Genomic DNA, 24,300 nt, shown 5'->3' on the forward strand with positions numbered 1-24,300 from the left:
AAGTATAAGAGATAACCAGGCATGAATTTTTTTAACTTTATTGAAGTTCCTTCATTAGTTATATATAAAAATATACAATGAGTATGCAGAATCCATCAAGCACATGGCAGTAATAAACATGTCAAACAATGGAATCATAAGAGTAATAAAGATGTCAAAAACATGTCATGGCTATTGCAATAGATGGAAGTCTGGAATGCAAATTGTTATAAACAGGCTAAATACATCGAATCGTAATAGCAATTAACATGCCAAACACATCGAATCGTAATAGCAATAAGCTTGTCAAACACATTAAATGAAAATAGTAATAACATGACAAAAACATCGAATCGTAATAGCAATAAACATGTCAAACACATCGAATCGTAATAGTTATAAACATGTCAAACACATCGAATCGTAATAGCATTAAACAAGCCAAAAACATGGAATAAACATATCGAACATTTCAAATTACAAAAATGAACTAAATCAATACTTAATTTAACCATCATTATTCAGAGCATTCATGGGACTCATGTTTTGCACCAAAAATATTTCTGGGAATGTCGCTGAAAACATTTTATAGTATACAAATCATTAATCAACACGCAAATCATTTCTCAAATTTAGACGGAAGTCCGTATGCCACTCCAGTGCAATACGGCAGTATTACAATCAGCAGTCGCCAAGTCATAACAAGTATCATTGAATGTTGTTAGAATGACGTCATTTAACAAAAAAGAGTGTCATTAAAATGACATTTTCTATGAAAACAAGTGTCTTTGAAGTCATATAACCTGTAATGTATGTAATAACATGTCCTACATACAATTGAAACATTCAATGTTCCACCTATTTCACAGTTTTATAACTTTCCATTTACTTCATGTATGTAACAAGTCTTCAATACATGTACCACAAAAACGCAATTATAATTCTTCTGTGTGAAGTTTCCTGAAGAGAAGAGCCTGTTGATGTTTAATGCATTTTTCTTGAACCGTTAGTAACGGTTTAATCCATACAACATAACTTTTCGAGCGGAAATATGAAATCTATGATCTGATATTTTGTCAGCAATTTCATCTCATTGGTTTGCAGATATTTACGCATTTTTTAAAAAAAATGGTATATCTGTGAGAGTGCAGCTTTAAATGCCCTTTTCCATGTGTCGCATATCCATTTGCTTTCCAACGTACTTCGTCTTATGTGAATGAATACGAAGCTTATCTCTCCAACACAAAAACAGCACCATATCCCTAACACCTGAAGGGCTTCCCTCCATTATATAGTCTCAGGTGAATTCGGAGCTTATCTGTCCAACACATTCCTAACACTTAAAGCGCTTCTCTCCATTACATATCTCAGGTGAATTCGGAGCTTATCTGTCCAACACATTCCTAACACTTAAAGCGCTTCTCTCCATTACATATCTCAGGTGAATTCGGAGCTTATCTGTCCAACACAAAAACAACGCCACATTCCTAACACTTGAAGGGCTTCACTCCATTATATGTCTCCTGGGAATTTGGAGCTTATCTTGCTAAAGAAACAACAACACCATATGCCTAACACATCAAGGGTTTCTCATAAATATGTATTCTCATGGGTCTAGAAATGTCATCTTTAGGTGCCACAAATCCATTTGCATTTCCGTGTCGTCTCGTGCGATTTTTCAGCTTATCATTACTACAAAAACACCACACCACATGCTTAGCTCTTGAAGGGCTTCTCTTCGGTATGTCGCTTCATGTGAATTCGAAGCTTATCATTGCCAGAATAAACCGCACCACATATTTCGCAGAGATAGGGCCTCTCTCCGGTATGTCGTCTCATGTGAATACGAACTTTTTCTTTGGTTATAAAACCAGCTTCACAAACCTCGCACTCAAAGGGCTTCTCCCCAGTGTGTAGTGTTTGAAAATCGGACTCCAATTGCTATCGATAATCGAATCGAATCGGACCAAGCATTTCGATTTACTATCGGACTATAATCGAAAGTTAATAATACCAGTAAGCAATACATTCTTTATATATAGCATCATCATGATTATTTAAATAGTTAAACCGTTAAATACATCAGTACGTGTGATGCTATAGTCATGCCATTTGCAACAGTAAATAAATTTCCATAACCTTTTTCTGTCTTTTATAACTCAACGAAACAACACAACAACACAACAAATACTAATAATTGCACATTAATTGCAAAATGATGCACACCGCATTAAGTAAGTTATCTTAGCATATTATCCATGTAAAAGCATATTAAATATTTGTGAACCAGCTGAACATTCAATAAACTGTTACATTGAAAATTTCATTAGAAAATCTTAATTTGATAAAACTTTCATAAAAATGTAAATTAATAAATTACTAACGAAACTAAAAAAGGTTTTAAAAACATAATTCATCGAGCCGGAATCACCGGTAAGACCAGACCCACTACACCATAGAGACAGGTTATAGAAGGTTTTATGATTTATATAAACAATTAAAAACAAAATTTTTGAGAGAGTTTTTACATGCACCGCATTTGTGGAAGAGTGTGCTGTTTGTGGAGTTTTGTTTCTTGTTTTATGTTCGATGTCTTTGGTGTTTGTCCAGTGCCATTTAACCGGGTTTATGTTAAAACTTTATGCTACTGAGCTTGTTTCTGTACATTATTTCGAAAAGTGCATTTAAAAGAGAAAAAAATTCTGCATCGTTATCCGCTGGAAGCTAAGCGATCGGATGTCTATAATAACTTTAAATAGCAAAACAATTTTTAGGTCCTTCTTATTTCAATGTAAATTTAATGACCAACACAACCCTTAAAAAGGACCAAAATGTAAAAATCATACAATAAATACAAAACCATCATCTTCAAGGGCAAGACTTATCCTAACATATAAGTAGGAAGTAGGTTGATCTGTTGAAAGACAAAGTCGTGAGAACTGTTTAACCATATTTTCCCTATATAACTCTATTGGCACTTTCGCTTCAGCGGATTTCTCAAAAGTTTCTCTCTTTTTTAACTTAAATAAAAAGACATACGATTTAATTTTTGTCAGCAGTCTTATTCAACTGGTTTCCATGGATCTTCGCAAAAATTGGCTCGTTCCAAGACAAAAAATAAAAAAGTTGTCAAAACGTTCAATCTGTGAGAGTGCAGCTTTTAAAGCACCCTTCTACCGATGTGACAGCTCTATAATTCAAACAGTTCATGGAGAGAAACTTTATAAGCTATGCTTTCGTTTCAATCCGATTCAATATATTAATGCAAATATTTAAATTATATTTAACGTGTATTATATGTAGATATATAGATATGTTGAATAAAATATGTTTAAATCAATTCAAATAGTGTAGGCTGAGTCCAATAGTTAATCTTATTTTAGGCGAGAGCAACAATAAAATGTATCAATAATTAATTAATGTAAACAAATAATTTTAGACCTCTTTAGAATAAAGAGTAGTTCAGGTGAGAGGAAATGAGCTTGTTTACTTTTACATAAATGTTTGATAATTATCCAATATTATTGCTCATTATAACTGGTATACATTGTATATTTACTTTAGCTTGATAAGCTAGTGAATTGTCCAAGTTAATTTGGTATGTGACGAATAGTCAGTGAGTCGACGTGTCCTAATTATAGGTCCTCGTGCTTCCCGCTTTCTTCGGATTCATTGCACACTGAGTTTTTCCGGTGAGTGGAAGGGTGATTCTTTTTTACTGTTGATCAATTTTTTAGATATTTTTGCACAAAAGTGTAGTATAATGATTTGATTGTTAGCCATATGAAGACTGATAGGACTTTTTGGGTTACTCACATAATTTTATCGTTGCGTTTTAAGTTGTTTATTGCTGAAATGAGCATTTTGTTGTCTGTTCTGAAGGCTAGTCCACCTAAATGGCCGTCAACGAGTCTTTTGACGATTTTTTTAATACAGCAGACTCGTGACGTCCACCATCCCAGCAAAAAGTAGCAAGCGGTCCTTGCGCAGAGAATCCTCGCGGCCACAATTTTGAAATTATCTCCGTTATAAATTCAAATTTCTTCGAAAATATTATTGCCTACTATTAAACACGTATTAAGTTATGTCAGTATGCCCAAAAAACATGTTAAGTTATCATAAAACACTTACAAGTGTCGATTGTTTATCGAGTATCCCGATATCAGTAAATCTGGGACAAATCTGACTGGTTGTGTACATGTATAACGGTATTCGTGACCCATAATATATTAATGTGAAAATAACAACTCGAATGACAAATTAAATCCAGTTCAGATCACTGTCGGATAAAAATTGAACAACTTTGTCATTATTATTCAACATCAATGCATATTATTACAGTTTATCATTTCGCCCGTTGTTAAATGGTAGAGAGTTGTAGCGTTACAGGGATACATAAGAAATGTCAAAATAATAAAAAAAAGTATCCCTGATCGCTCATTATTGTAGCTATTCTGAAGGCCACGTGGTTTCTCTATCTGCAAATGGCACTGGTTTTGTGACGGATTTTTTATTATGGCAGACTCGAGACAGGTTCGTTTCGGCTTACCCTAGGGTTAAAGTGTTATTAAAGAAATGTCTACATAATAAAAGTACGCTCAGTGTACATGTAGCTTACGACGTGATGTCACCTGTGCGTGGTGTGAGATTTTCAGAATTTATCTGACCAGGCTTACCTTTCCGAACAAAACTTAACATAGTGTTCGTATACACAGATACTTGAGTGTATGATGCAGACCCAAACAGCTGCCCCTTGCCTATGCACCAGTCAGTTGTAACCACAGCCCCCCCAGGTCCGGGAATAGCGGGGACTTGGACTTTTAGTCCAGCCAAACCCGAGTAAAATACCCACTCTGCGGAGACGAACTGTAAAACCCCGGCTAAATGCCTCCGCACCCCAGAGACTATATAAGGCCCAATCTCCGCTAAATTTGGCGCTAAGACAAACCACCACGGTCACCGGCCCTGTGGGGCAACTTGGTAAGTAAAAACACGGCCCTTTTCCCCGGCTATCCCTGGTATACCCCCGGACTTGGGGTTGGGGGGGGGACGTGGTTACAATTGACTGGTGCATTACTTTAAAGCTGCACTCTCACAGATTGAACGTTTTGACAACTTTATTTTTTGTCTAGGAATGAGCCAATTTCCAAATCCACGGAAACCAGTTACATAAGACTGCTGCCAAAAAAATGGATCACAGATTTTTATATTTAAGTTTTGAATTTAAGAATTTGATGCCTTATGCAAATATATTTGAACCGTTAGTAATGGTTTAAAGATGCACCCTCACAGATTGAACGTTGAACTTTTTTATTTTTTGTCTCAAAAAAAGGAAAGTTTTGACAACTATTTTATTTTTTGTCTTGGAACAAGGCATTTTTTCGTGAAAATCCATAGAAACCAGTTACATAAGACTGCTGACAAAAAATCAGGTAGCAGATTTTTATAGGTTAGTTCAAAAATTGATGTTTTATGCATTTTTCGTAAACCGTTAGTAACGGTTGAAGCTATAAAACATTAATTATTTAACAAAAATATGAAAATCTGCGATATGACCTTTTGTCAGCAGTCTTATATCATTGTTTTGCAGATATTTACGCAAAAATTTGCTCCAATACAAATAATAAAAAAAGTTGTAAAAATGGTAGATCTGTGAGAGTGCAGCCTTAAGGCATAAATCATTAATTTTCGAATGAAAACATGAAAATGTACGATCTGATTTTTTGTCAACAAACTTAAATCACTGCTTTGCAGATATTTATGCAAAAAATTTGCTCTTTCCAAGACAGTAAATAAAAGAGTGGTAAAAATAGTATATATCTGTGATAGTGCAGCTTTATATTTAAACACAAACGAAAAAATAATATTTTTTTAACTGGCTATAAAAATTGTATGGTAGGAGCGAGCCATTTCGAAGTTAGGGTCAGAGTGTAGGGAAATGGCAGAAAAAAAAAATACGATTGACTTGCTATTTTTCTGAAGTTAATGAAAAGAGCGACTGCACATGTGATTACACTAGGTACAGTGGAAACTCACTAAACCAGACAAGGTCCGGACTGGGCAAAATTTCCGGTTTAGTGAGGATTTGATGTACGGAGTAAGTTTACCAAAAAATATTAACTGAGTTTACCTTTAGAGGGGAGTTGAAAATTGGAATAAAATGGAAAGGGACAGTTCAATTCTTCGACGTTTAGACGGAGGTTGAGACATGATTAAAGCACATGCAAAAGTGATAAACATAATTAAACATTTCTGCGTTTTTATAATCATTTTGTGTCGCCTGAAAAGACGACATATAGGGGTTACTTTTGTCGGCCTCGGCGGCAGCGTCCGCGTCCCATTTTCGCTTGTCCGGGGTATATATCCTAAACTATTAGTGGTATCAACTTGAAATTTCATATGTAGATAGATCTAATTGAGGGCAAGTGCAGTGCACAAGAACTGTTACTCATGCTTCCATATTTTTAGAGTTATTGCCCTTTGTTATTTTTCATGCTTAAAGTTTTGTACAGGGCATATTTTGTAGAATATAAGAGGTATCAACTTGAAACTTCATAGCTAGATATATCTCATTGAGGGCAAGTGCAGTGCACAATAACAGTAACTCTTGCTTTCTTAGTTTTAAAGTTATTGCCCTTTGTTAATTTTCATGCTTAAAGTTTTGTCCGGGGCATATCTTGAAAAATATAAAAGGTATCAACTTGAAACTTCATAGCTAGTTAGATCTCATTGAGGGCAAGTGCAGTGCACAAGAACCGTTACTCTTGCTGCCATATTTTTAGAGTTATTGCCCTTTGTTAATTTTCTTGCTTAGGTTTTGTCAGTGGCATATCTCGTAAACTATAGGAGGTTTCAACCTGAAACTTATTCCGTAGGTGTATCTGATTGAGGGTTCAAATGCCACCTACACTTGAAAGTTAAATGGCAACATCATTGTCTATAAATGAATAAAATGCCAATCTAACAGCTATAATGTCGACAGTAAATAATTCTTCAGGCGACACATCCGACTCATGGAGTTCTAGTTGCTTATATAACCAATTGCTTGCTCCTGGCTTAACGTTGTTACCTTCAGTTCAAATGCCATCTACACTTGAAAGTTAAATGGCAACATCATTGTCTATAAATGAATAAAATGCCAATCTAACAGCTATAATGTTGACGGTAAATAATTCGTCAGGCGACACATCCGACTCGCGGAGTTCTAGTTTTTTCCCAAGTATTAAAATATAACAACTTGCGTAATTTAATGCTTGTTAAGTATGTTTCATAGTTTAATTAAAGCACCACTCTGATTTGATTCAATCATAGAAGTCTTTAGATAAAACAACCCTCCAAATTGATCACTTAATAACCATTTCTAGTTCTTTATTTTCTGCAACAAACAAATTAATGTTTCAATCAATTTTCTTTTCACAAGTTTGATTATCATTTGATTATCGCGCGGCAGTCACTCCTAAGCGCAATCATCATTATCGATTATCGAGTTAACACAACATCACAGGTGCAATATTTAACGACGCACCGGCTGTCAAACTGACACGTGATTCGTAAATTCCTAATACACAAAATCATTTTGACATGTTTAAACAATATATGTCTGGTTTTGTGAGGGAAAAATTACGTTGACAACTAACAAATATTCTTGATTTTTTGTCCAGTATCCGGAATTCCGGGGTTCCGGTTTTGTAGGGATTTTTTTACATTGAAAATAGAAGGGGAAAACTTGGACTCTAAAAAAAGTCAAGTATCCCGAGGATTCCGGTTTTGTGGAGATCCGGTTTAGTGAGTTTCCACAGTACTAACATGGCATTTAATTCTCTGGTTATTTATTCAAGCTTCTTTAGAAAAAACAACATTTGGCCATGTATAGAATTTTTTGTGCTACAGGGATATTCCCCCTCCCACACTTGTTCCCCTTTCGTACGTAACATTCAGTAAAGCCTGGCTACGCCCCTGTAGACATTGAACATTTACGAATATAGTAATGTTTTTTATCTCAGGGCTTTTTCTATAGTACCCACGGGTCCGACTTTCGGATCCATTCCCAAAGCAAAATATGAGATTTTTCCCAATTTCCAGAAAAAAATCCCAATTAAAGTCTTTAAATGTACTGGTTCATTTTCAACATCCTAATAAATTATGTGACGTAAAGTTTATTTGATAATTGAACTCGGAAATCATTAGTTTTCATCACATTCAGATATCTGTATGAAATAATATCTCTCATGATCAATTTATTGCAATAGATATTTACACCCCCAAGGATTGATATTTCAGCCCTTTTGGGTCTAGGGAAATAAACTAATATAAATTCATTTGCAGGAGTCTTTTTTCTTTTAACTGTAAAATTTCCCAATTTCAAAATTTTCACGATGCAAAATTTCCCTAAGGCCACAATTAAAAAATTCTTTGTTTGCCCTTTACCGACCCTAAATTTTAGAGGTGGGTCGGTAGGTAGGAAAAATATTTTATTTTTTTATTTGATCTTGAACACAAAAACTGGTGTTTGTATGTTTGACCTTTTTTATTTTTTCTGGTGGATGAACCATATTGTTGCAACCATTACATTAATATATGGGAATGCATTTTAATGTTTAAATTATTATTAAATGATATATAGCTTTATATGCATGGTTCACCTCATTTCTGTATTTATCCACCTTGTCGTGTGTTGTAATATTATATTTGTAAGCTTGACTGTACTTCAATATATAAATGTATGCTGTATTGATATGCTTTACTGTACATGCAGGACACTTTGCTTTAACCCCACCTTGCACTAACTTCTTGCATGATTGTAGATCTAGACACAAATGTGTAATATTGGCGAGACAGATCGTTGTCGAGATTTGTATATTTCTTATGCACTGTGTCCGTTTCTATTCTGTGCTGAATCTCGGAATGATTCCCTAGTTGCCTGGAAGGGTGATCCAACTTCTGTCTCTTAGCTTGTTGTTCATTAGACATTTCAAGGAACTCTGCATACGAGTCCATTGCCACAGCCAGCTGTTCGAGGTCACTCCCGAAAGTCCCCCACCGCTGTGTGAAGACCATGGACACCAGTCTGAAAATACCCCCACTATGTTTCTTGAGTTCAGAGGCTTGCAACCTGGGTGCTCTCTGTTCCTTCTTTTTCCAATCATTATAGTCATTGAAGTTGTCTACAAACCTGTCAAAAAGTAAAACAGACATTTTTTAAAATCTGTACATGTATCATTAATATTTTGCTACAGAAGTTTGTGTTTTCAATTCATATCCAAACTTGTGTTTTTGTTATTGAACTTTTAATAAATATTTTAGGTATTTATTAAAGCTAGATCATGTCGAGAGCATAGGGCTTTTGGAAATACTCTTAAGTCCCAACTGCATTTTGATTTGCACACACATTTCTTTATGTATTAAATGTATTTACTCAATAATATATATATATGAGGCAAGTAACTTAAAATATTGAAGAGTGTAACTTTCAAATTGCATGCATAGGCCTGAATTAAAAAAAACACTAAAAAAAAACCTCTCGAAACAACGATATTAAAATGTTCAGGAACTATTTTATATTATATTTTTTATACTCAGTGTCAGAGAAGTATTAAAGAAGGAAGCAAAACCTGTCTGGTACAATTGCCACATTTTCTGATTGCTTAGCACGATCTGTCAGTTTCTGCTTATTCCCATCAAGGTACCACATGGCATTGGTAATAACATCGATGTGCTTCTTGACAGTATCATCTGGCATAGAGCCCGGGAACATGACGTCACAAGATGTCATATGGTCACACAGGCTGTTGTACAGTTTGTCTTTAGCTAAAAACAAAACAAAAACATTTCACTTAGTATTTAATATTTTAAAACTTTTTTTGCATTTGGTTTACACATTTTTTCTCAGCAGTAGTTAAGATTAACCCATTAATACCTTATAGAAATGCATTTACTCACATGTGCGACCAGTGAAGGCCCAGAGGCCTTTCAATCTGACAGAAATTCTTATACAAACTAAATAGCAATTTCTGCAACAGTGCAGATCCTGATCTGACTGCACATATTTGCACGCTATTAAATCTGGATGTTCACTGTTTGCACGCTAATCTGGATGTGCACTGTTTGCCATTGTGACTATTAAAAAATGTACCTATGAGGTATTTTTTTTATTTTGTTACAGCATTTAATTTACCAATACAGCATTCCTGTGCAGGCTGAAGTTTGAGCAGCTTACAAGTAATACATGCAGAAAGAATCGGACAATTTCTGTATATGTTAGGATCAGTTGCAGAGAGCGAATTGCCATAGAAATATGTTCAATTCTGTAGATGTTATATATATATGGTTGGGCCCAGGTTATAACATGCAACCCCAAAAACTTTGTCGTGGGAGGGGCTTGAATTTCTATATTTTAAAATCATTTGGGGAAAGACATGTTAAATACCTAGCGTCAATTGAGTTAAATTTCACATGCAGCCATCAATATTTCCTGGCAGAAACCCCCCGTCGGAAACGCAGGTACCACAAAATAGTTGAGTGGGTCCAATATCATATTTAAAACAAACAATTTTCTGTGCAAAATGTTTTGTCAACAAATATTAAATACAACATTAATAATACAAACCTGTGACTCTGTTACCATCTGTCTTCGTTTTTGGTTTTTTGCTGTTTTCCCCCTGCATCATCATGGTGAATGCATTCGAGTGGGAAGCTTCGTCACCGTCAACATTGTTGTTCTGATCATTGATATCACTTTCTCTTTTTATATTGTAAGTAACATACTTCAACGAACAGTCAAAGGTATTGAGCACCGAAATACTTTCAGAAATGTCTGGATGGAAACTTTCGACATCGGTGCTGTTTTTGCAAACGGAAATTGTAACGGAATCCGTTTTTTGTAATGTTACGTTTGCCTTATTCATGAAGTCTGATAATACATCTTCCCATGTGTTAGTGGACTCGAAAGAACTTATTTTATTTTTCACAATTTGATTTAATTTACCATCAATATTAATAAAAACACTGTAACAAAATGTTACTATGGACGCCATGATGATGAACTGTTTTCTAGACGCTTGCAAATCGTTCACAAAACGTACAACAAGCGCTTCTTTTTTTGTCTTGATTGATTTAAAGAACCCAACGATTGAGCGGAAAGAAAATAAACTAAACTAACGGCGAAAAAACAGCGAAAACAAATCGTGACTGCAAAATTGTAAAAAAAAAATATTCTCACGAATTTTGCAATAAAATATTTTGGGTCGGCGGCTTTTTTTCGGGTCGGTCGGTAAAGGGCAAACAAACTTAATTTTAATTTAGGCCTAAATGTCCAGGGTCTATTTTCCAAATTGGGCAGAAAAAGCCCTGTATTTTATCTTTGTTAATGCTTAAATTCAAGGTCTTTATGCACCAGTCATTTGTAACCACGGCTCCCCCCCAGGTCCGGGGGTATACTGGGGATAGCGGGGGAAATGAGCCGTGCTTTTACCTTCGAGGTGGTCCCGCAGTGCCGGGTGAATGCGGTGGTTTTGTCTTCCCGCAAAATATAGCCGGGAATGGCCCTTACCTAAAGTCCCTTGGGTGCGGGGGCATTTGGCGGGGGGGGGGTTCACGAGCAGTTCGTCCCCGCAGGGCGGGGATTTTGCCCGGGCTTGGCTGAACAGGAAGTCAAAGTCCCCTCTTTTCCCTGGAGGGGGGCCGTGCTTACAATTGACTGGTGCATTAAGCAACATCAAATATGTTATGATGTATTTTGATCTTCCGACATATCAAGGAGATTTTCCTACATTTGAAGACATTCTTGCAGTAATAAAAGGACCCTTTGAGATTTATTCAATATAATTTCCGAACAATGTTTTGCTGTTCTAGTGTTTTATTAAAATATACAGTCCAAACTCGCTATGTCGACGTCGGATATATCGACTTATCGGTTATGTCGACTATTTTCTCCGGTCACAAATTTTTTCCTACTAATTCTATATGAAATAAACCTGCTTGTGTCAATTTTTCTATCTCGATTTTTTCGCTATGTTGACATCCTATTTTAGTCCCATATGAATTTCACACGTTTTACTTGTCCCTTATATGTCCAACTGTAGATCAAATTGTAGGTGTGAAAGTTGTCATTAAGGTTTGAGGCATGTCGCTAAAATACTGTGCATGTCCAAATAACAAACTTTTCATAATTGGAGATTAATTGGTTAGTATGAATAATTAAAGTTGTCTGTTTATGTATTTGATTAAAAAGACATTTATTGATCAAGCTATACATTTTAAGGCACAATTTAAATTGACGATGACATCATCGTAAAATTTGACATGTCACGTGACGAAGAATTTTCTCTATACTGCATGCAGAAAACAAACGGGCATAACACATGTGCTGTTTCCACGACCGTAACAAGACCGTTCAATTCAAGTCGGATTTTGGACATGTATCAAACGCAAATGTGGTGGGATTGGTGATACATTTTTAGCTCGACTATTTGAAGAATAGGTGGGCTATCATACTACTCGCCCCAGCGTCGGCGTCCAGTTAAAGTTTTAGGACAAGTTGGGATTTTCACTTAAAACTCCAATACCATTCATTCAATTGACTTAATACTTCACACAGATGTTCAGAGCCATCACATAATGAGGTTAGATAACTCCATATTATCTTTTATAAAATTATGGCCCCTGATTGACTATTGAACTTGGGTTAAAGTTTTAGGGCAGGTTGGGATATTGGTTAATAACTTTTATACCCTTCATTCAATTGACTTAATACTTCACACAATTGTTCAGGACCATCACCCAATGAGGTTACATAACTCCATATCCTTAATACAAGTTATGGCCCCTGATTGACTTAGGTTAAAGTTTTAGGCAAGTAAAAGTTAAGGGCAAGTTGGGATTTTAATAAAAAAAACTATAATCCGTTCATTAAATGCACTTAGTAAAATTCAAAATTATTTACGACCATCTTACAACAAGAAACATAACTCCGTTTTAAGCTCAATACAAATTATGGCCCTTGATTTTTTTATTTATTTTTTTTTAATTTTCTTTCAAAGGCATATTTGTATATTCTTAACCACATTTTCATAATGGGAAATCAAGTTATTTGAATGACTTGCGTCATTGTTTGGGCGGGCTGGTGGGAGGGCAGCATCAAAGTCACCTTATATATCAAATAATTTTAGTTAGGTTTGACATAAAGAGACCAAACTTGGTATTTTTACATTGTTATTGTATTCTGAGTCAAAGCGGCGTAGTCGAGCGCGCTGTCTTACGACGGCTCTTGTTGTAATTCCGATGTGTTGAATGTTCGTTATCTCGACTTATTTCCCAAGGTCCAGACTGAGGTGACATAACAAGTTTTGACTGTATGTGCACATCATAGGTTATTTCACCTCTGAAAAATAAGTGTTAAACTGTAAACAATGGGCCCATGTAAAATTTATTTGGTTCTTGTGAAGTTTCATTAACTTAAAATAAGGTGTTGTATGGTCTCTGTATCAACTCTGGTCTGTAAATAATAGGGATGCCAACGAGTACCCGAGTACTCGAGTACGCGATCGAACGTCCGAGTACTCGAGTACCAAATCACTACTCGAGTACTCGAATTTTTTTTTAAAAAAATCTATAAAAATCACCAATTTCACGATTTACAGACAAAATATCAGATCCGGTTAGTTGCCAAGTGGACAATTTACGGTCCCTCTAATCCCCGCTGTGTATACAATTGACCTCAATCAATTAGTTGACAGTTGTTGTGATAGTTGCAAACTGTCAACAAAGGACCCCTATTTCAAATTAACACTGATGTCAATTAGCGAAGTTTTGATAGCGGTACTTTCACCTACACAATTCTATTGTATACCAATTAGAGACATTTCACCAAACAATGGACGCTAACGAGCGAAAGAGAATCGGCCGTTACGAGAACTGATTTCTTAATGGGCGTATTTTAACTTTTTTTGCAATGATTATCACAGTTGATTGGTTGATATTTTAAATCAAGAATTATGACTATTAATGAGGTAAACAACAATTAAACAGTACGAAAAACTATCATTTAAAAAAAAATATGTAGAGTAGACAACTGAACTTCGTATTGAATTTCGTTCAGTATTTTTATGTATGCTATAAATTTCCGTTCATTGTAATTCTGATTGTTGTTCATTTCTGCAGTGCATACTTGTATAAAATGAAACGAATAAGACAAATTAAAAACCTGAAACAACATTTGTTTTCTTTTTATATCCTTTTTGTTAAAATACGTAATGAAAGTTTACTTTAAAGGTGAAAATGACCAATAATACGACCAACGCACAATATACGTCATTAACAATACATGTATACACAATCTTGTCATTGCGAACACATATTCAATTTTTCCGAGTACTCGATCGAACGATCGTCCGAGTACTCGAGTATTAATTTTACTACTCGTTGCCATCCCTAGTAAATAACAGTCTAAAATTGCTTGTAGATTTACAATCAATTGCACACTACAGGCTTTCAAGCCAGCCCCATTTTTTCCTACTGTACAAATTTTAAGGCTCCCGTCTCTTTGAAAAACCCTTTATAAAAACATCTACTATTAAGTTGTTTGTGAAACTGACAAAGAAATCATAATGCACCAGTCAATTGTAACCACGGCCCCGCCCCGGTTCGGGGGTATACCGGGGCAGGTGTCCCTGCAGTGCCGGGTGAATGCGGTGGTTTTTGTCTTCGGGTAAAATATAGCGGGGAATCAGCCTTACCTAAGGTCCCTGGGGTGCGGGGGCATTTGGTTGGGATTTTACTATCAGTTCGTGACCGCAGGGCGGGGATTTTACCTGGGGTTGGCTGGACCGAAACTCAAAAGTCCCCACTATTCCCCGGACCTGGGGGGGGGCTGTGGTGACAATTGACTAGTGCATAATGTGCTCAAAATAAAATCTCGAGAACGACCAGGAATGCAGGTTACAGTGAAGCACTCATTTATTGGCCCCTTTGGGCAAAATCAACAACCATTCACCACATGTTAATCAGAATTTGTGAAATGTGTTCAAGGTGGTACAATTATATTTATTAATTTATTTCCTTAAATAATTATTTTTATTCTTTTCTCTTCAAGTAATTTCTTGTATACCTACTTTTCTTTTGAGTGATCCCTATTTTTATCCTCCCTTTATTGTCAGTTAGGTCCCTTGAAAACCAGAGATGATCAAATTCAAGCCATGAATAAATTTAGTAATATGAAATATTTCCTTGCATATTCATGTATTCTTACTTGTAATTGTTCACAGAAAAGAGGTCTAAGGCCCGTTGGCCTGCTGTTGACCAGGGAGGGGGAGGAGGCCATTCTCGCCTTCATGAGAAATGCTGGGATACCTATTATCCGAGGTGGGCTACTTTTAAAAGTGTACATTGTGAAGGTATTTAAACAGATTTTTTACCCAATCTGGCCTTTTTTTAATGACGAGGGAGTGAGAAAAGGTTCATAGTATGGATAGTTTTATTTTGACTCGAGACTTACATTTCTCAACACAACAACTGTACAGAAACAGATAAAGAATCATTGGGAAATTGTTGTCTAGTCTTTGGTAATACTTGCTTTGTGAATTTTTGAGATATCAGAGCTTTTTCTGAAGTGACCCAGTCTGACTACGGACTCGTTCCGATAGCAAAAAATAAATTATTTGCAATCTTCAGAAAAAAATCCCCAAAAAGTGTTTTTTGTTTTTATGAACGTCTTGTAACCAGTACTGTTTAACATTCTTACAAAATGTGATGTAATGTTTTTAGGGGTAATTGAATTTATAATGGCTTATTTCATCACATTCAAAGATCATATGCATTATTTACATCTGTTATAATTTATTGATACATCTGTTATAATTTATTGCAATAGATATTAAACCCCAAGGATTGATATTTTAGCAGTTTCATGTTGTTTTGAAAGGGCTAGAAACTAAGCTTGTTCTTTGAACTTGAAAATTTCCCAATTCGGACAAATTTCATTGCAAATATTCCCAAAAATGTATAGGGTCTTATTCCCATAATGGGCAGAAAAAGCCTTGGACATTGGCAGTTCTTTTAATGTAAAAAAGTACTTCAAATTCAGTGATTTTTGGGGGAATTATTAAAACCGCCTGTGCCTTGCAAATTGGGAAAAAAAGTCGACTTTGGGAAAAATACAAAAATCCAGCCAAATATAATGTGCATTTATTGAATTGGGAAAAAATATAAAAATTTTGGGGAAAATGGATAGTTTTTCGGAAGGGGAAACAACCCTTAAAAGGCAGTAAATTGCACCAAAAGAAATCACTGAAATTGTGGAACATCGGAAGTATGCTTTTCAACAAATTGACATGTGTAACAAAACAAATGTGTTGTATTCTAAAGTAAGTTATCATCGTTAATGTTTTTCAAAAATAAACATTCATGTAAAACAAATGGTTAGTTCATAAAATTAGAATACCCTTCTAAGTGACCATCGACCAATTGAATTCTTGTAACAGTTAATGCTCGTCATATTTTGCCTGGATGTACTGGATGTTGGACTGGAACCACCTTCCAACAGAACATTTAGCTACGAACTTTCAGAGCTGTCTTGTCAACTCATAAATCTCAAACATGTTACTTTGCCATTAAATGCATGATTTCAAATTTTGTTGAATTTTACAACAATTAGCGATTTACGAGTAGTCGGCTGATGCCCTGAAAATGCAAGTCAGGACCACATATAGATATGTTTTAGTGGTTGCCATTATAGTTGGTCCAGCAAGGTTGAGCAATCAAAGTTTTGTTCAATCATTGTGTTGCAATATAACTGAAACATATTTATAAAAACATTGATTATTTTTAAAGAAATAAGATGTTGTTTTTAGATACCTTTTTTATTTATTGACAGCTGAAGGCGAGGTGGCCAATGAGTCCCGCCTCCTGGGTAAGAGGGGCAGATCACCCTCATCATTTACCCCTGAACCAAAGCGGAGGAGGGCCAGTTAGTACATTTATCTTTCATTCTGTCATCTCTTCATACAACCCATCAATATGTACATTTGTTGTCAATGATATTGTGTAAGAGTTGAATAGTTATAGTAAGTTTGCATGTGAACAACAAGTACAATAAAGAATGAAGAATAAGAAATCAAGATAATCTCACTTCTATTAACTGTCCTCTCTCTAAATAGTGGGAGTTTAGTGTTTATAGAAAGTTTAATTAAGTTTTTTTCTCGTTTTAAGCTCTACTAGCCAAAGGCACAATGCATGTTTAACACCATCTTGGAAAGAGCATTAAGTAGCTTATTTTTATTTGTTCCTTTCAACTTTACTTATCATTACCCATGTGCTTGAAAAACAAAGAGCGATTGTAACCAGTGATTTTTTTTTATTGATTTTTTACTGCCGGTGTCTTGCAAATTTGGAAAAAAGTTGACTTTGGGAAAAATACAAAATTAGGCCAAAAATAGTTAATATAATGGTAAATATACATGTTCTGACTTTTTTATGTATATATTATGCTGTGAAAGAGTATTATTGTCAAGATTTTATTTATAATTAAAGAAATTCATTGCTTTTTTTTATTCACGTAATCTACATTAATCAAATTTTGAAAAAAATAGGGGGAGAAATATAATTTTTTGGGAAAAATGGTATTTTTTAGCAAGGGGAAACAGCCTTTAGAAGACAGTAAATTGCACCAAAAAAATCACTGGTAACAAAGAATAAATCAAAGGAGGAGATGCTATAATATAAATTATCGGAGAGCTTGTTGAGCAATATACAATACTAACAATAAATTTGTCTGAAAATACTGAATCATAATGGCTTGAAGAAAGCCTAACTTCCATTATTATTGAATTACTTTCAAGTAGAAACACCAATGCAAACATGTTTCAAATGGTGCTTTTGTGAAGGTTTAGAATTTGAGCATATTTGATATTTAAATTTATGAAATCTAGTGGAATGTTTCATCATTCTGTTAATCCAATTGGAATCTAATGGGTAAAAAAGTTCTTGTCTCGGCAAAGCCTGAATACTGCATTAGTGCCAGAAACATGCTGGGGTTGCTCATAATAGGTTGCAATTCATAGAAAATCATTATATCTGGAGCTCTGCTTAAGTGAGAATTATAATTGTATAAAGAATAATGTTTTTAGCTCTACTGGCCAAAGGCCAGAAGAGCTAATGCGATGGTAATGTGTACGTTATGTGCATCCGTGGGTCTGTAAACAATTGCTTGTGAACACGATACAGTCTTCAGTTTTGATTGTATCTCGATGAAAATTGTACAGTATCTAGATATCCATTAGAGCTCGGTTCCTTACGAAAACCAGCCAGATCCGCCCTTGCATGCCTAGATTATGGCCCTTGATAGTATAAAAAAAATGCTATTGTGTAAACACTAGCTTGTGAACACAATACAGTCTTCAGTTTTGATTGTATTTCGATGAAACTTGTACAGTATTTAGATATCCATAAGAGCTCGGTGCCTTTTGAAAACCAGCCTGAGATCCGCCCATGTATGCCTAGATTAAGGGCCTTGAAAGTATAAAAAAATCAGTTTGTCTGTAAACAATTGCTTGTGAACATGATACAGTCTTCAGTTTTGATTGCATCTCGATGAAACTTGTACAGTATTTAGATATCCATTAAAAGTATAAAAAAAATGCTATTTTTAGCGAAGTCTATTTTAGCCAAGTTTACATGTAAAGTTTGTTCAAATTATGCCCCTGGGGTCATTACTGACCCCCGCCCCCCCCCCCCCCCACGGAGATCGTCCCGCAAGGGACCATTGCGACAACGCAAACGACCTCGGCATGAGCCATGCCAGTAGAGCATAGGCCCTTTTGGGCCTCTTGTTCATTTAGGTTTTTAAGACTTTAAACCTGAATCACTGTAAGGCATTGACTGGCCCAACCGAGAAATTAGGAAATGACAATAAGTGAAGAGAATATTGTTTTTCATTTGGACTTTTTTTCTTGCAGACCCTGAACCAACCACCCTCCTCCGCCGTTCACAAAGGATCATGGAAAGTAAGTTGACCTGACGCCTTACATGTTCTATATTTGTGTGTCTAACATCATGAAAATATTTCAACCTTGTTTGTAAAAATCATCATGCGAAGATTAATGAATGTTAGCATGGTATTACTTAATGTTTGTTACATTTAAAACTTTATGCCAAGTTGTTTTGTTCTCATTTCACATTATACTCTGTTTAGAGAAAGAAAAGTCAACTATCCACCAGGCGCCTCCAGCCCGTCGGGCACCTCCAGCCCGTCGGGCACCTCCAGTCCCTAGGGCACCTCCAGCCCCTAGGGCGCCAAAAGAGGAGAGGAGGCCGAGCAGTCGCCGGGGTCCTCAAGTCCTCCCAGCCATTGAGGTATGTTTAAAATAGTTATCATATATAATTAAATTTAGAAATGCATTGTACAAGTACTTGATAAATTTACTGAAATTAAATACATATGATCTGGTTAATCCGGTCTTCTGCTTATATCACTGTAGGGGGGGAGGGGGTGGGGCGATTTTGTAATCTGCCTAACTAGCTTTTAAAAATACTTTTTTATACCCCCACAAACAAAGTTTGAGGGGGTATATAGGAGTGAGCTTGTCGGTCGGTCGGTCAGTCTGTCTGTCTGTCGGTCTGTCAGGTGTAACATCAGAAGATACAGGTCAAGTTCGATATTGGGGCTGGTGGGGCCAAGGTGAAGGTCACTGTTACTAAAAATAGAAAAACGGTTTCCGGACGATAACTCATGAAAGGCTAAACGGATTTGAACGTCTGTCGGTCTGTCGGTTTTCATGGTTTCCAGACAATAACTCATGAAAGGCTAGACAGATTTAAAAATTTTTAAGTACACGGGTGTAACATCAGAAGATACAGGTCAAGTTCGATATTGGGGCTGGTGGGGCTAAGGTCAAGGTCACTGTTACTAAAAATAGAAAAACTGTTTCCGGACGATAACTCATGAAAGGCTAGACAGATTTAAAAAAAAATAAGTACACGGGTGTAACATCAGAAGATACAGGTCAAGTTCAATATTGGGGCTGGTGGGGCCAAAGTCAAGGTCACTGTTACTAAAAATAGAAAAACTGTTTCCGGACGATAACTCGTGAAAGGCTAGACAGATTTGAAAATTTTTTGGTACACAGGTGTAACATCAGAAGATACAGGTCAAGTTCGATATTGGGGCTGGTGGGGCCAAGGTCAAGGTCACTGTTACTAAAAATAGAAAAACGGTTTCCGGACAATAACTCATTAAAGGCTAAACGGATTTGAACGTCTGTCGGTTTGTCGGTCTGTCGGTTTTCATGGTTTCCAGACGATAACTCATGAAAGGCTAGACAGATTTAAAAAAATTTAAGTACACGGGTGTAGCATCAGAAGATACAGGTAAAGTTCGATATTGGGGCTGGTGGGGCCAAGGTCAAGGTCACTCTTACTAAAAATAGAAAAACTGTTTCCGGACGATAACTCATAAAAGGCTTGACAGATTTAAAAAAAATTTGGTACACAGGTGTAACATCAGAAGATACAGGTCAAGTTTGATATTGGGGCTGGTGGGGCCAAGGTCAAGGTCACTGTTGCTAAAAAAGAAAAACGGTTTCCGGACGATAACTCATGAAAGGCTAAACGGATTGGAACAATTTTTGGTACACAGGTGTAACATCAGAAGATACAGATCAAGTTCGATATTGGGGCTGGTGGGGTCAAGGTCACTGTTACTAAAAATAGAAAAATTGTTTCCGGACGAGAACTCATGAAAGGCTTGACAGATTTGAACATTTTTTGGTACACAGGTGTAACATCAGAAGATACAGGTCAAGTTCGATATTGGGGCTGGTGGGGCCAAAGTCAAGGTCACTGTTACTAAAAATAGAAAAATGGTTTCTGCTTCATTACTTTAATTGGGCATGAGATATTGTGATGAAACTTGCTGTATAGGCAGCCTCTGTGAAGACAATGCTTTTGATTGTAAATGGGGCCAGTGGAGTAAAGGTTTTTGTGCACTGTTACGAAAATAGAAAAACGGTTTTGTCTTATTCCAGAAGAGATCAGCTAGTTTTTCTTGTCAGCAGTGTAACTTCTAAATTACTCAACAGATTTAAATAAAACAATACATGCATGATAAAAGAAGATGCAGTGTGCAGTCCCTTGGAGTTATGGCCTCTTTTCAAAGGAATGGTTTGCCATTCCTGTGTCCAGGCGGCATTTGGGGGTATTCGTCACTCCTGTGACAGCTCTAGTTTGTTTGGGATTCCAGTCAGATGATAATATTTGATAGCCCCCAAACTTTATTTTTATTATAGAATTTGACTTAAACAAGAATGGCAAAAATCAGGCAGGCGTTCAGTGTTTTTATTTGATGTCAACTACACAATGGATTTTATACAATTGCTATGGACTTTGGTCAGAATACTATGTACTTGATCATTACATAATCTAAATGACTGAATTGTAATTCATTCACCAAAACAGAATTTCTTTACAGTTCATACAAAAATATTTAGTAAATTTAACAGTATTTTTTTTTTGCACTGAGTGACTGAGTATAGAGTATAAATTATATTCATAACTACACTTCTAAACAGGCTATTTAATCATGAGACCCCCCCCCCCCCCCTCCCCCAACAGTTGCAATGATTTTGAACCAACTATATTAATTTATTGTCTATCTGGCGGTCAATTGTTGATCTTCAATATTTCCAACTGGTGGTTATGGTGAAGACATTTTATAGTCAACCATGTGTGGATGATCAATATGATGTCAAGATTTGTCCCGCTGAATGCACTATTAACATGACTTGTGTCTCTTTTTTTCTGGAAGTCCAGAGAGCCCTTCCTTTGCCTACTTTTTTGTCTTGCACCTTTGCCCTACCCTACTTTTTGATTGCAGTGTGCGAAATTAACCTTTTTTACCTGGTAGCCAATGGGGCTACAGACTTTGAGATTTCTATAGTCCAAGCAAGATTTCCATAGTCCACCCGCATCTTGAGTACCTTATATGGTTATAACAAGTAATGATATTACACCTGTACAATATCTTACTAAACAGGACCTCGCCACAACCATACTTGCATTCAAACTAAATAAAATGTTTTATTTGGTATGAATGCAAGGCTATGGTGGAGGTATGGTCCTGTGTTGCAAGGGGGCGGTGCTGTGTGTGTGTGGGGGTGCTTATTCCGTCAAGGCAGTTGGATTGTTGATGTATGGGGAGGTTGAAGGTCCTGTCAACATGTGCTGCTTGTAGCATTAGTGTTAAAAATTGTACTAACATTTATTTCATATTCCGGTAACTTAATAATTCCAAGTTTATTTGAAAGAGAAAACACAACATACATACTTCATTATTTCACTATCAAAAAAGTATTGACAGTCTGAAATATAATATCTGTCAAAATAACAAGGGAAATCACTGCAGAAGAAAACATCCTTAACAATGCGAGATTATCTGGAAGTTGGTCAACAGTGACAAGATTTATAAACAATCACACAACAATTTTTTAACCAACAAGGCCAATTATTTCATCTTGAGATTACCATCTTACAGGATTTTTCGTAGCCCAGGTCAATTTTTCACCGACACAGGCAACTGGGCTAGCGTAAATGCAGCACACTGTTTGGCGCCAACTTTTTCCTTCTTTTTTGTTTGGTATCTGAGCAAGAATTTTCTGTCCAGCACATTTTCGTTACATCACTTATGGCTTGGTGTCCAATACTTATGAGTTATTCAAGATGTTGTTTTTGCATATCTTATGTTCTATTAATGAAATATGGCACGTAAGCTTCCAAGATTATGAAAGGACAATATAAAAAACACCAAATGGAAAGTAAAAACAGCCATTTAGAAATTTCACTTTGTTTGTGATGTAATGAGGACAATATGACAAAAAGATGGCACTATCTGCTCTTATGTGTTGATGTCAAGTTTTTCTGTATATTATCTAAACATTGCTGGCACTTAAACGTTCAAACTCAACTTTAATATGATTATCATTGACATGAACCAGTGTTTATTTTCACTAGATCCGTTCGGTGATGTAACTGGACTGAAAAGTCTACATTAAATAAGATGTTATTTGGATAAGAAAGGCATAAACATGAAAATACGTAACATGCCTGTTTATACCATTTCAATAAAAAACAAATTTTGAGAGATATAATAACAGTTATTCTGCTTAATTCTTTCAAAAACAACACCTTTAACTTTCCAAGAGATGTAACACTGGACACCAAAGGGTCATACACCATGACACTTGTGAAGCGAAATTACGTGTTCACATTTTGTCGGACTACAATTTACTTTAAAGGCCATAAGAGCTTATGGGATGGTAATGTGTACGTTGTGTGTGCGTCAGTGCGTCTGTAAACAATTCATGTTAACACGATACAGCCTTCAGTTTTGATTGTATCTTGATGAAACCTGTACAGTATCTACATGTCCATTACAGCTCGGTTCCTTTCGAAAACCAGCCAGATCCGCCTATGCATGCCTAGATTATGGGCCTTGATATTATGGGCCTTGATAGTATAAAAATCCTGAAAACAATTGCTCGTTATTACACGGTACAGCCTTCAGTTTTGATTGTATCTCGATGAAACTTGTACAGTATCTACATATCCATAAGAGCTCGGTTCCTTTCGAAAACCAGCCAGATCCGCCTATGCATGCCTAGATTATGGGCCTTGATAGTTTAAAAAAATCGGTGTGTCAGTACACAATTGCTCGTTAACACGATACAGCCTACAGTTTTGATTCTATCTCGTTAAAACTTGTACAGTATCTACATATCTATAAGAGCTCGGTTCCTTTCGAAAGCCAGCCAGATCCGCCTATGCATGCCTAGATTATGGGCCTTGATTGTATAAAAAAATCGGTGTGTCAGTAAACAATTGCTCGTTAACATGATACAGTCTTTTGTTTTCATTGTATCTTGATGAAACTTGTACAGTATTTGGATATCCATTAGAGCTGGGTTCCTTTGGAAAACCAGCTAGATCCGCCCATGCATACCTAGAGTATGGGCCTTGAAATGATTCGATCATGGGCCTTTATAGTATAAAAATAATGCTAATGTGTAATGAATGCTTGCCAACATGATACAGTCTTCAGTTTTGAGTATTCAGATACCCATAAGAGGTTGGTTCTTTTCGAAAACAGTGATGTAAACCACACAAACCCAGCCAGTAGAGCATAGGCCCTTTTGGGCCTCTTGTTTTAACCATGTGATCACATTGTAAATTCTTGCCACTCTAAACCTACTATAATATCAGTTTGTCTTTAATTAATAGCGTCCATCCCACTGGGACCTGCCCCCGCTGGTGGTAGAAGAGAGGACCGGCCAGTATCGC

General features: G+C 36.1%; 1 protein-coding gene across 1 annotated transcript; it reads right to left on the reverse strand.

The window, feature by feature from the left end:
• Positions 1-8,745: 8,745 nt before the first annotated feature.
• Positions 8,746-10,935, reverse strand: LOC128241345 (uncharacterized). The gene is made up of 3 exons (XM_052958273.1): positions 10,586-10,935; positions 9,591-9,786; positions 8,746-9,151 (listed from the first exon to the last, which is right to left on the reverse strand). The coding sequence occupies exons 1-3, from the start codon at positions 10,881-10,883 to the stop codon at positions 8,746-8,748; spliced, it is 900 nt and encodes a 299-aa protein (XP_052814233.1). The 5' UTR covers positions 10,884-10,935.
• Between the last annotated feature and the right edge of the window lie 13,365 nt (positions 10,936-24,300).

This window comes from Mya arenaria, chromosome 7 (assembly GCF_026914265.1).
Source record: "Mya arenaria isolate MELC-2E11 chromosome 7, ASM2691426v1".
Lineage (NCBI taxonomy): Eukaryota > Metazoa > Mollusca > Bivalvia > Myida > Myidae > Mya > Mya arenaria.

Coding starts and splice junctions, on each gene's coding strand:
- LOC128241345 (XM_052958273.1), bottom strand. CDS start 10,883: ATGAATAAGGCAAACGTAACATTACAAAAAACGGATTCCGTTACAATT. Junction 9,787..10,585: donor AGATGGTAACAGAGTCACAG/GTTTGTATTATT, acceptor TTTTGTTTTTAG/CTAAAGACAAACTGTACAAC. Junction 9,152..9,590: donor GTGGCAATTGTACCAGACAG/GTTTTGCTTCCT, acceptor ACTTTTTGACAG/GTTTGTAGACAACTTCAATG.